The following is a 12,396-nucleotide window of genomic DNA, read 5'->3' as shown; positions in this document are numbered from 1 at the left end:
CCTGGCCCTCCTGGAGCAGGCTGTCCTCACCCCCTCGTCCGAGGGCCACGTCATCCCTCTGAGCTGACCGTCTCCTCCCTAGGACCGCATCATCCTGGGATCCAACAGCTCCTACCTGTACATCGGGTTTCCTTGGGAGCGAGGCGGCGAGGACTTGAGCAGGTTCGACTACGACTTTTTCCAGCTGGAGAGAGCGGCGGCGGAGGGAGTGAGTGTGGACAAGCTGGGTGAGCAGCCCCGCGCCCTGCCTGCTGGCATCCGCCCCGGGCGCTCTGAAAAGCAGCTGCTTTCCTTAAGAAAACAGCCTGTTATCGTGTCAAAGTACAATGTATAGAAAGTTAAAATATAATTTACATGTCAAAGACATATTTAATTCGTTAAACTATCTCCCTCATAAATGCAGTAGAGACGGAAGAATGCCGACTGAGATGGCCGTCTCCCAAAGCAATGAACGGCCCTCAGGGTGATGACCCTCTGCTAGACGAAAACCATCTTTGCCAATCTTGTACAAATTACTATCTATAGGCTCAGAGTCCGGGCCCTATCAGTAGTAAGTAGTAAGTACGGTCACTCCCCCTTATCCGCAGGGATGTGTGAAGACCCCAGTGGATGCCTGAAGCCGCGGACTGTACCAGGCCCTGTGCATACTGTGCTTTCCCCCAAACGTACCTCTGAGAAAGTTTCATTTATAAATCAGGCATAGTAAGAGATTACCAGCGATAACTAACAATAAAATAGAACAATTATAGTGAGGTTCTGTAATAAAAGTTATGTGACTGTGGTCGCTCTCTTAAAATGTCTTACCGTGGTGAAGTGGGGTGACAGTGCCTACGTGATGAGACAAAGTGCGGTGAATGACACAGGCCGGCTTTGTGACGGAGCATCAGGCTACTGTCAGGGTTACTCGATCACAAACGCTGTGATACCCTGACGGACGGTCGGATAACCGAGGTAGCTACCAAGTGACTGAGGGGCAGGTGGCATATGCAGCGTGGATACGCTGGGAAAAGGGAGGATTCACGGGGTGGGCCAGCTCCAGATTTCATCACGCAGCTCAGAATTGTGCTCGATTTAAAACTGAGAAATTGTTTGTTTCTGGAATTCTTCAGTTAGTATTTCCAGACCACAGTTGACTGTGGGTCATGGAAACCGTGGAAAAGTGAAGCCATGGGTAAGAGGCGATTGCTGTACATAATGGTGCATTCTCCTGGGGTGTCAGAGAATCCTGACACAAGGCCCCGCTATGACATTTAAAGGACGGGCAGCATCCTTTTGTCTTATTTCCCTGTTTTGGATGATTTTTCTTGATAGTTCTCTCTTTGCACCTGAAACCTTTCTGTGGTCATCATGAGGCTCTGCCCCTGGGCACAGTGCCCGCTGCGTCTCCGCCAGGAAGTCAGAGTTGTCAGTCAGCCTGTTGTCAGTGCTCAAGTGTGCAAACTTGGCCCCTGGCCCCTGGCGGGGAAGCAAGCGTTTGTGGGTAATTCTTAATTTTGAAACAATTTCTTGAAATGTACAGAAAAATTTCAAGAGTAATGCATAGAACTCTCATACACGCTTCACTCAAAATTTCCATTTTAACATTTTACTATATTTGTTTTATTTTATGTGTGTGTAGAGATACAGGTATATATGGAATTTTTTTCTGAACTGTTTGAGAATAAGTTGCAGACGTGATGCTCCTTTATCCCTAAACACTTCATCGTATGTTTCCTAAGGAAAAGGTCGTTCTCTTACGAAACTACAGTACAATGATCAAAATCAGAAAGTTAACATTAATATAAGATTATTATTTAATCTATGAATTTTACTCATATTTAACTAATTATTTTAATAATGTCCTTTATAAAAAAAATTTGGGTCCAGGGTCCAACCCAGGATCACACCTCTCTGGTCTCCTTAAATCTGATGTGATCCATCAGGTCCGTCTTTGTCCTTTATGATCGTGACATTTTTGAGGAATAAAGAGCAGTTTTTTGTATAACGTTCCTTAGTTGGGGTCTTTGTGATGTTTCCTCACGTTTGGATTGAGGTTACAGGTTTTGGGCAAGAACACCACTAAAGTGATGTTATGTCTTCTGTGTCAGGAGGCACATGGTGTCGCACTATCCATTATTGGTGACGTTAACTGTGATTGCTTGGTTAAGGGGGTCACTGCCAGGTTTTTCCACTTACAGTTAGTAATTTTCTCTTTTTAAGTAATAAATATTTTATGGGGAGAGACTGAAATGTAGATATCCTAGACCTCATCACACTCTCGGCCACTAGTTTTATCACCCTTTGATCTTCTTTCTTGGATTAATTATGATGATGATTTTCGTCCAATACTGAGTTTTGGGTGCCACCATTTCTTCTATATTTACTTGAAATTTTTCAAACATAAGAAAAACATTTTCTCTCCTACTTTTTTTAATCTATTCATTCATTTCTGTCAAGATGAACTCAATGGATTAAAATTTGTTGCTTTCATAATTTATTCTCATGTGCGAATGGTCCCGGACTTGGCCGGTAGGAGTCCTTCCACCTGGATTCTGCGTCCTTCTGGCACGTCCTCCTCATTCTTGAAGCTCTGGCTTACTTTCTGGCATAAAAAAAACACTCCAGGTTCATCTCGTGGGTCCTCAGTCTCAGCGCTGGAGTCAGTCATTTCTCCAGGGGTCCTGATTCCTTTCGGGAGAGAACGACATTTGTAAGGCAGGACCAGGTGCTACGTGTGCAAACTGCTCTATAGCTCTATACTGACAGACAGATGTACATCTCCCACACATATTTATAGCTTTATCTATATCTGTGAAACCACGGTGCACACTGATACCTCACCTTGAACCTTACTGGTCTCCTTTCTGCTTCTCAAACACACTGAGCCCTTTTCTGCCTCAGGGCCCTTGCACTTGCTGTTCGTTTTTCTCCGCCTCTTCGGCTCATTCTCACCTTTATCACTCAGCTCTAATCCCTCCTCAGATAGATCTTCCCATTTCTTATACTCATCTAGATAACTCTTTCTCACTTTATCACATTTTTAAATTATACTATTCGTTTACTTGATTCTTATCTATTTTTTCACATGAGAATGTAAGTTCTAGCTGAGATTTTTTTTTTTTTCTGCTGTTCATCCATTCATTTATATCTCCTTCCGTTCAACAAGTATTTATTGAGCTCCTACTATGCGCCAGACATGGTCCTAAGTTCTGGGGATCCAGCAGCGAGCAGAGCAGTGCCCTGCCCTCACGGAGCTGACAGGCGCTTGCTCACTTCTGCAACCCCACAGCCTGATTACACTGCCTAGCTGTGGGCCTTCAGTAAGGATTTGTCCAACAAATGATGACGAATGAGATTAACCACAGCGGCCCCCACATAGCACACTCTGTCCTGTCTGAGACCACTCCGACTCCAGGAGCTCCATGCCCTGGACATTAGGACCCTCCCAGGGGAGGGCAGGCCAGGATCTGTGCGCCTCACTCCCTTCTAACCCTATCCTGCGCCTCCAGAAGCGGGGGCCCAGCAGCTAGAGCTGCTGATTGGCTGGAGAGATGGCGATGAGCCACGCCCAGTTCTGGCCTAGAAGAAACTACAGCCCGAGGTTTTGAGTCAGATCCGTCCCCAGGCGTCGGATGCAGGCTCCTGAGCAGCCTTCCCCTCCTCTCTCTCCGGCCCGTGCTGGGCTGGGCTGGGCTGCGGGAGGAGCACAGCACCCACACTTTCTCCAAGCCCACCTGCTCTGCCTGAACCCGCCTTAACAGCCTGGGCGGGGAGCAGCGGGATGTACCCACACGTGTGCAAGACAGTTCCTCCCTTTTCCCTACCCTAGAGGTTTTTACCCTCCTCACAATTTTAGCAAAACAAATTGATTTGAAATTTACCTCCTCGCTCTTTTTCTGATGTTCATGGCCCAAAACAAATAAGACACTGCCCTACCAAGCGTGGTGCCAGAATACTCTGTCTATTCATTTATTTATTCACGAGGTGGACTGCACACCTGCCTCCCAGCCCAGGGCCAGTGGCACAAGGAGGCTGAACAGGCCCCAGACCCTGGGCTGAAGGTGCTCAGCACCCAGTGAAGCCTCGCTCGGGCAGACCGCGGGCCGTTCTGGGGAGTGAGACCTCAGGGTGGAGAGCACAGTGTGAACCCACGGGCTGAGAGTTCCTGGCCGGGGTAGTGCCAAGCTGGCAGGGGCTTTGCTCTCCCACCGTCTCCATGTTCCCCTCCTCTGAGCCACCGCCCCCCGCCCCCCCAGTAGAATCCAAGTAAGAACAGGTTGCTCGCTGTGCCAGCTGCAGCTTCAGGATGAATCCCCAGACCTTCCTTCCAGCCACCTTCCCCCATGCCCCCTCCCAAGACGGTCTGGAGCCACCTTGGGTCCAGGACTCTGAGACCAAGAATGGCAACCGGAGGCAGAGAGCCTCCTGTCACGATGCTGTCGACACACATGGGTTGAGATGAGCAACTACTTAAATAAAGGCCAAGCAGCATTTTTCCCTCCGTTTATATTTATGTTCTTTTTTTATAATTACATGACTAAATGAAGGAACCAATGAGCGAGCATATCAGTTTCTTCACGGCTGAACAGGACCCCAGAACAAAGGACTGGCTTTCACTTACGTTCTGATTTTTTCCTAGGCGCTGGGGACAGAGGAGAAGGGAAAGCGGATCCCAGTGTCCTGGCTGTGTTCCAGGACTACGTCAAACTGATGCCACTAGTTGCAGAAGCAAATCAAATGAGCGAGGAGCTAAAGAAGGTAAGAGCTAGAGAATGGCGTAATGTCAGTGTTGTGTCCAGAATAACCAGACCCAACTTGAGTGCTCTTAACCAGGAGACAGTTTATTAGCCAGCGGCTGTCCTTGCAAAGGAGCAGCCCCGAAATGCCAAGATACAAGGTTTTTAAGCCCTAAATTCTATTCCTCATTCTGTCTTAAACACAAAGGTCCATCTTTCTCCTATTCACTACCTGTCAACCCACTGGTCAGGTGTGCAAGCGGGAAGTACAGAAGCAGAAAGCTTGTGTTAGGATGTTATGTTCCTATGGGTGATTGCCTATGTTCCCATGGGCAATAGCCAGTGTTCCCATGGGCGATGGCCAAACAGTAATTTTCAGCTTATATACAATTGATTATTTTTCATGCCACACAAGCAAGCAGGGTTACACAGGCTAAAATTGGCAGTTAGCGTATGAGCTCATTGTTACAAGTTTCATGATTAACAGAATGTGGTTAGGGGTTCCAGAAACTAGGCCTAAGTTATAGACTTCTTTTGTCCAGTTTCAGGTTTTAATTATTCTTTAACCCTTTCACATTTCAGCGGGCTATTACAGTCAGGTCCAGAAAGGACCTTGGAGATCCCCTCACTCCCACGGCCCCCAAGTGGCTTCATGCCACAGACAGAGACAGAGAGGCCTGGAGAGGTGAGGTGCTTTGCCCCAGACCCCATGAGCTAGTGACAGAATCTGGGCCAACACCCAGGCCTTCCCAGCCCCAGCCACTAGGGGCCATTCCTTCCACTCTGGCCCACCACAGCCACCAGGACCACCAGGACCCCAGACCAACATCCCATCCCAGATTGTCCTCCAGGGCGGTCTCTCTGGGTACCTCGGTGGCTTCTATGTCACCAAGAAGCCCCTGGGGACACGGGATCCCAATCACCAGGAAACTCATAAGAGACTTCATCACTCCGGTGAGGCTTACAGGTGTTGGTTCCCGGATATTGCTGAGGAATTCTGATGCTTCGTCATTTTTCCTGGTGGGAATTGCAAGGGGCTAGGCCTGGACCATCTTTTTTTAGAAAGTCTGAGCGTGGAAAGAATAAAAAAGAAATGGCGAAGATGCTGTAGGATGACAAATGCAGAATTATGTAGTGAGACGTGTTTCTCCCACCAGGAACTTAAAATGGAATTGAAAGTGAAGAATTTAGCGTCATCAGATTCCAGGGGCTGTGACCTACAAAAAGAGGTCATGGTGAAAGTGACCAACCAAAGGACTCATGAGGTGAGGCTGCTTCTGGGGACAGGCGTGAGCCTCCATAAGGGGTCCCGAGGAGCTTTCCTGGGGACAAGGTTAGTTTCCCTGGCTACAGCCTGTGGAGATCCAGCGAAGGCCCGAGCTGTGTTCCCAGTGTGAGCTGGGACTCTGGGGGACGGACTCAGGGGAGAGGGGACCCCTCCGCCATGTGTCCCCTCCGGCGTCCCTCTCCCACGCAGCACTGAGGCCTGGGGACTTTCCTAACTGTCCATGTCTAGCGCTTTTTATTTTTAACGTCACTCAAAGGCTTTAGCATCAGAAGGGAGCCTGGATGTTTATCTAACTAATAATGGTGTCCATGTGCGTGCGTGCGCGCGTGCGTGCGTGTGTGTGTGTACATATGAGAGAGAGGGAGGGAGGGAAGAGTGTTGAGGGGAAATCTGCCATTGTGAAGCGATAAGAAAATCCCCACTTTCACTAAGAATCCAGAAAAGGCTGTCTCACAACCCCACTGGCTGACCTGTCCCCGTGTTTGGTATTGCCCACTGTCCCGAAGGTCCTTTTTAGGAACTTAAGACCCATTTCCCTTTCCCTCTGCCTAACAGACTGGGCCTATCTTTTGGTGTCCCTTGCATATGTCCCTTATGTCACCTACTGGAGCAGCCCTCTGGCCAGATGCAGAGGATGTGCCCCTAGTTCTCAGGTGACCTTCAAGTGGGCTGCTCCCTCCCAAGTCCTCAGCGAGTTTTGTAGGGAATGTGCGGCTGGCCACACTGGGGACCTTGCTGTCATCGGATGATGTGCTCTACTGAGCAACTAACGGAGGCTCCTCTGGGTTTAACTTTTCTGCTTATTGCCCTCAAGTTGCCAAAATTTTCCGGGTCAAGATCAGTTTTGAACAGCTTTTTAAAGTAGTGAAATATGACAGACACAGGGAAAAGACTGTAAGTGCGCGTGTTCACGTTATATAGTGAAGACCTGGGTACTCGCCACTCGGTTCGAGAGGTTTTGCACTAGTGTCTGCCATTTGCTGGGGCCCCCAAGATCTCTGTGTGAGTGTAAGTGGCCCCCAGGCCGTGAATGCCCGGGGGACCCCCAAGGACGGGCCACTCCGGAGCCCAAACTTCTGAGACTTTTCCCTCCTCCTCTTCTCCTGGGGTGGAGGAAAGGGGGACACATGTGTCTTAGTCCATTCAGGCTTCTATAGCAAAACACCAAAGACTGAGTGGTTCACAGAGCAAACATTTCTCACAGGTCTGGAGGCTGAGAAGTCCAAGGTCAAGGGGCCAGCTGCCCCGTGTCTGTCGAGAACCTTCTTCCTAGTTCCTAAGATGGCCATCTTCTCTCCGTGTCCTCAGATGACGGAAGGGGCAAAGAAGCTCCCAGGGGTCTCCTTCACGAGAACACTAATCCCATGCCTGCGGGCTGCACCCTAATGACCCACCTCCTAGTACCATCACGTTGCGGGGGAGGTGCCAGCATTTCAATTTGGGGGGGCACATTCAGTCCATAGGAGCATGTGTGATGCTGGCTCACCTCACACTCCCAGTGTAGTTTTCAGGGGTCTCAGTGTGATGTAGGAAGGTCTCCTGTAAGACCCCCTGACCTGGGGGGGGTCAGCATTGACTTCTGTGCCATGTCCCATGAGGCCTTTAGAGCTGAACCCCAGCGTATGCGCTTTTGTTTGTTTGTTTTCTGACAAACGACATCAGGGCAAAGGAGCTTTGCCGATCCGATGTTCTGCGTTTCTCTCTGCGGCCAGGTTTGCTTTGGCAGTTTCCTACCATCTTGTCAGATCTTATTTTATGGAGATTTTTAATTTTTAAAGACTTTCTTCCACGTAGTTCTGTTTTTCACTGTTTATTTATTATTATAACTTAAAGTGATTTGACAAACATTTTATTTGGCCTTTTTTTTTATTCTTAGCAGAAGGGTTATCTGAATGACACAGCCTGCCACTACCGGAAATAGAACACGAGACAGTGTTTTCACACTTTACCCTTGAGCATGTCATCTGGGAAAGCTGAGGCCAGGATACATTTTGAGACACTGTTCTTTTCCTTTAACCTAGCATCCCTGTCTCAGTCAGAGACGACCGTTTGACAGGACTGCTTCTGCGTAAACGACTCTGGGCTCGCTTTTAAGGGACTGGGCACTAATTAATTTCGTGGTGATTTTTTCTCTTTTCTCATGCAGAGATTAATCTTACTGATCGGTCACTTTCAAGGTTGTCCATTTTTACCTTTTAAAAGTACCAGTGACCTTTCCTCAGAAGAAGCCCTCCCTTCCTCAGGAGCCCTCTGAAAGGCTGGTGGTACCTTCCGGTAGTTCTTGGCACGCTTTGTGTGCATGTGGGTTTTGAAGGCCGAAAGACCAGACTGGTGGCGAGCAGCAGGGGGCTCCAGGTACAAGCGGGAGGGCACTTTTGGGTGGTGGATCCTGTAAATGTCCCTCCGTGCACCCGCCACCCCAGACCACAGGGGTAATGAGTGCAGCGGCAGCTGCAGGGAGGAGACATGTCCCCAGGGACTTTGGTGTGACTTTTAGAGTCACGCATCACAGACAAGTGCAGGAGCAAGCCAGGGCCGTGTGAGGGCTGGCGAGGGTTTTCTCATGGGAAATGCTGCCAGCTTGCAGCTGCTTTTCAGCAATGTCTGCCCGACAGCTGTTGGCTCAGGTGGAAACGCATCCAGCCAAGGAGCCTCTGTGCCAGCCTGCAGGTCACTCGAGGATGGAGGGTCAGCACAGCTCCCCAGCCTGTTCCACTCAGCCTCGCTGACCTGCCAAGGATAACATCAGTTTTACCTATCACAGGGCCTACGACCAGATACCACGAGTAATGAGACAGTGCCTGAGTTCATTACCTACATTCCCATTATCTTAGTTTTCCAGGGTCTTTAAAAGCCCACACTGACTAGAATCCCTGCTGTACTCTGCGAGCAGTTTGTGCCCCAGCCAGGTTCGCAGTCTTTATGGAGAGTCTGGGAGAGGGCTACTGTGTTCTGTACTTTACTTGATGCAAACAGAGAAAGATGAAGTCTTTTGAGTGTCCGGAAGAGGTCTTTTTAATGGAGATACATAACACTTGAAAGAATGACATATCTGTTAGTTTTGGGGTTTGTTTTTTTTTTTTTCCAAGTTGCTCAGAGGAGTTGGAAGTTTTACCTGGTACCTACTTCTGATGTGACATTTATGGTCAAGAAAATTTCTCACTGGAGCCCCTAACTGTGGCTTATGCTTTTGTCCTCTCTCAGTAGCCAGCGTTGGTACAGAGGCCCCGTCCCTCACCCAGTGAAGGGGCAGACAGTGGCGGGTTCTCGCCCTGGATTTTTCTGCTCACTAGGTGTGGCCACACAGGCTTATTACTTGTAGTGCTGTAGGTCTCAGTTCCAACGTGGACCTCACCATGCTGAAAGCAAGGTGTTGTTGGCTGAGCCTCTCTGGAGGCTCGGAGAGAACCTGTTTCCTTGCCTTTTCAAACTCCTAGAGGTCACCAGCATTCTTTGGCTCATGGCCATCTTCCTATATCTTCAGAATCAGCCACATGGCATTTCTCTGACCCTGCTCGTCACATCTCTCTCTCTCTCTCTGACCCTCTTTTCTCCCCGCCTCTTCCACGTTTAAGGCCCATGCGACTATGTTGGGCCGACCTGGATAAATCAAGCTACTCTCTCTATTTAAGGTCAGGTGATAGGCAACCTTAATCCCCCTTTGCCATGAAAGGTAACATATTCACAGGTTCTGAAGACTGGGACATGCACACCTTTGAGGACCGTTATTCTGTGTAGCACACGCCCCAAACCCTCATTTCTCCTGGGAGAGTTCTAGCTCTTTCGTCGTCTCCTCGAGTCATTTCCTGGGATCCAGCAATTCAAGCAACGCAGGAGTAACGGGTCAGGAATGAGTGTGGTGCCCTCGAAGGAGCTCACCACAGCTAAGTTTGATGAGAGTGTTATGTGGTCTCAGGTACCCCAAAACCCAGCCCATTGGAGGGAGCATGCTGGGAAAAAAATCATAGGAATGGATTATTAGAGCAGTAAATGAAATAAAATATCGGTGACCTACCTTGGTGTTTCCAGGTGTGGATTTGGTCCAAAGCCAAGTTTATCAATAGGAAATTCCTCATGGAGGAACTTTACCAGCGCTTTCTAGATGGAGAAGACAGCCATGTGGTTCAGGAAGATGACCCATTCTGGGATCCTGTCCAGGTCGTCCACTTGGGCTCTGCTCACATCTGGCTCCAGCCGCTTGCCTACTGCATGAAATTCGAGGAGCAGGCGGAGTTTCTGAACTGCGAGGGCCTGGAGGAGGCAGTGCTGCATATCCGCATAACCCCCTGCTCCCCGGCAGGACGGTAGGTCTCTCCCTCGCCCCTCTGCCTGGTTCTGTGTCTGTCACACGTAGAACACTCAGAGCAAGCTGAGTTCTCCTGCAGGGAGTGGTCAGCTTGGAACCTCGAAGAGGTCATTCATAAGACAAATTAATGAGCTCATTCATTCATGATTTGGCCTCATCAAGTCTGATTTTTACGATGGCAACCAAATCAGCTGACCTGAATATCTAAAATCCATGCCCAGGAGCATTGAAGCAGCTCAGCACTGCCCTGGGGACCAAAGGAATGAGTGCATCCTGCAGGGCAGCAGGAGTAGGAGGAACCTTGGACAAGAACCAATGACCTAGGTCGCTTCCCAACGATGGGCCCTCAGAGCAGAGCAGCCAGGTGTGCTGTAGGCCCTTCCCCCACAGCCCTCCCTGGGACCCTGAGGTATGGCATGGCCACATCTTTCCCATGCTGATGAGGCCCAAGAGTCAGAAGCAGAAAGCACACCCATCTCCGCCCCTGGCAGAGGCTCAGATCTTTTCTTTGTCCCTTTTCTCCAGGTAGGCACTGAGGTGTCTTTGTGTGCTAACTGGCCTCCTACGCTGGTCTCTGACCTTTCTGTGGGTACAGGCTTTGTTGGAGCTCTACTCCATTACCTTTTACCCTCCTTTCAGGATATCTCATGTTTCCTCTCTTTAGGCTGTAAGCGGTCCAGGCAGTTTTTATAAAAGCTCAAGTCTCTCTGGAAATCCAAGCAGAGGCTGGCGGGGCGGGGTCTGGTCTGGGTGCCAGGGTCCTCAGACACCCAGTGCAATCTTTCTGTCTTTGTGAAGAGGAAACAGGCTCGAGGAGGGAGCAAAAGACCCACAAGGTCCTATGACTGAGAGACCAAGCTGACCACCGACTCACTGTCTTTATCGGGACTCTGAGCGACTTTCTGGTCATTTGGCTACCTTAGGCCTCTAGGCTGCTGGTTTCATCCCCCATTGCAAATTAATAAGGTAGCATTCTAGTTTACAGAGCTTAGCCGATGTCAGCACGGTCCCGTCGGAAAGCTGTCTGAATGGGTTTCTGAGGTGTCCACAGTTCAGCAGGGAAAATACGTTGGGAGGCTGTATCTGGGCAGCAGCTGGCTTTCCCTGGTAGCAGCCCCTCTGCCCCCGTGGGGACCTACCTAGATCTTCACTGCGCGTTTGGCACCCCCGTCTGGGTGCATATTGCATGGAGCTGTTATATTCCCGTCTCTTCCTTGAGAAGGTCTATGGACCTGGAAGCACCAGCATAGAGTGGGCTCTCAGTAACTGTCTCTTGAATGGATTCTCCAGCTGGATATTTTACCTATTCTTCCTTCTTCAGTGAACTTGGCCATTTCTTAAGGAGTCTACATAATCCCCTTTGACATCACAATCCTAACTTGCTTGGGTCCAGGCTAACCTGGGATCAATGTTCACCTCTTCTGTTTCTAGAGCCTGTGGTGAGGAAGATGTGGTTATTGACCCTTTGGAGCTGCTGGGCAAGAGGATGGATTTCCAGATTCGCATTGTGCGGTGCCTTGGCGCCAAGTGGCTAAAGGAAGATGCAGAGCGGGGCATTCAGATGGGGTACCACCGGCCCGCCCCGCAGAGCCGCTGTGCACGAGCCACCCACCTGTGGGCCCCGTGGGAGGGACTCTTTCCTCAAGTTTTAAAAATGAGTTTACGTGAAATTTTCTTAAGTTTCTCCGCTTGCTCAACACCAAAATGACTGTTTCCCCGCCTGTTTAATAGAAAGAGAAGCCACATGTCCCTCTAGGCTGGTGGACCATGGTCAGTGTGTACTGACCCTTCTAAGCTACTGAAGCAAACAGAGCCATACATCTTAATTGTCAGAAAAAATATCCAGTAACACTATATTTTCTAAGAAGAATAACTCTTGTTTTGTTTTTCACTTGGAAATGAAAGGGCTGTATTACAACACGTCAGAAGCACCAGATAGGCTTAATTAGGCTAAAAGGATATTATTAAAAGATAAAGCAATAAAGACTTTGAAGGACAAAAAAACAGCCCCCACAAATGGAAAATGAATTTCAACTTTAGACTCAGTAAAAACTATCAAAACCCTTTTCATTTTTTGTTAGGCGTTT

General features: G+C 49.1%; 1 protein-coding gene across 1 annotated transcript in view; it reads left to right on the top strand.

The window, feature by feature from the left end:
- The window catches only part of LOC105292604 (kinesin-like protein KIF28P), a 66,904-nt gene that overhangs the window by 46,889 nt on the left and 7,619 nt on the right, over positions 1-12,396 (top strand). The window contains exons 14-18 of the mRNA XM_011360872.2: positions 83-227; positions 4,619-4,737; positions 5,873-5,980; positions 10,033-10,307; positions 11,741-11,875. Of these exons, the coding sequence (XP_011359174.1) occupies positions 83-227; positions 4,619-4,737; positions 5,873-5,980; positions 10,033-10,307; positions 11,741-11,875 (782 nt within the window). The remainder of the gene's footprint in view (positions 1-82; positions 228-4,618; positions 4,738-5,872; positions 5,981-10,032; positions 10,308-11,740; positions 11,876-12,396) is intronic.

This window comes from Pteropus vampyrus, unplaced genomic scaffold (genome assembly GCF_000151845.1).
Source record: "Pteropus vampyrus isolate Shadow unplaced genomic scaffold, Pvam_2.0 Scaffold60, whole genome shotgun sequence".
Classification (NCBI taxonomy): Eukaryota; Metazoa; Chordata; class Mammalia; order Chiroptera; family Pteropodidae; genus Pteropus; species Pteropus vampyrus.
This window is presented reverse-complemented; position numbering and strand designations above follow the sequence as displayed.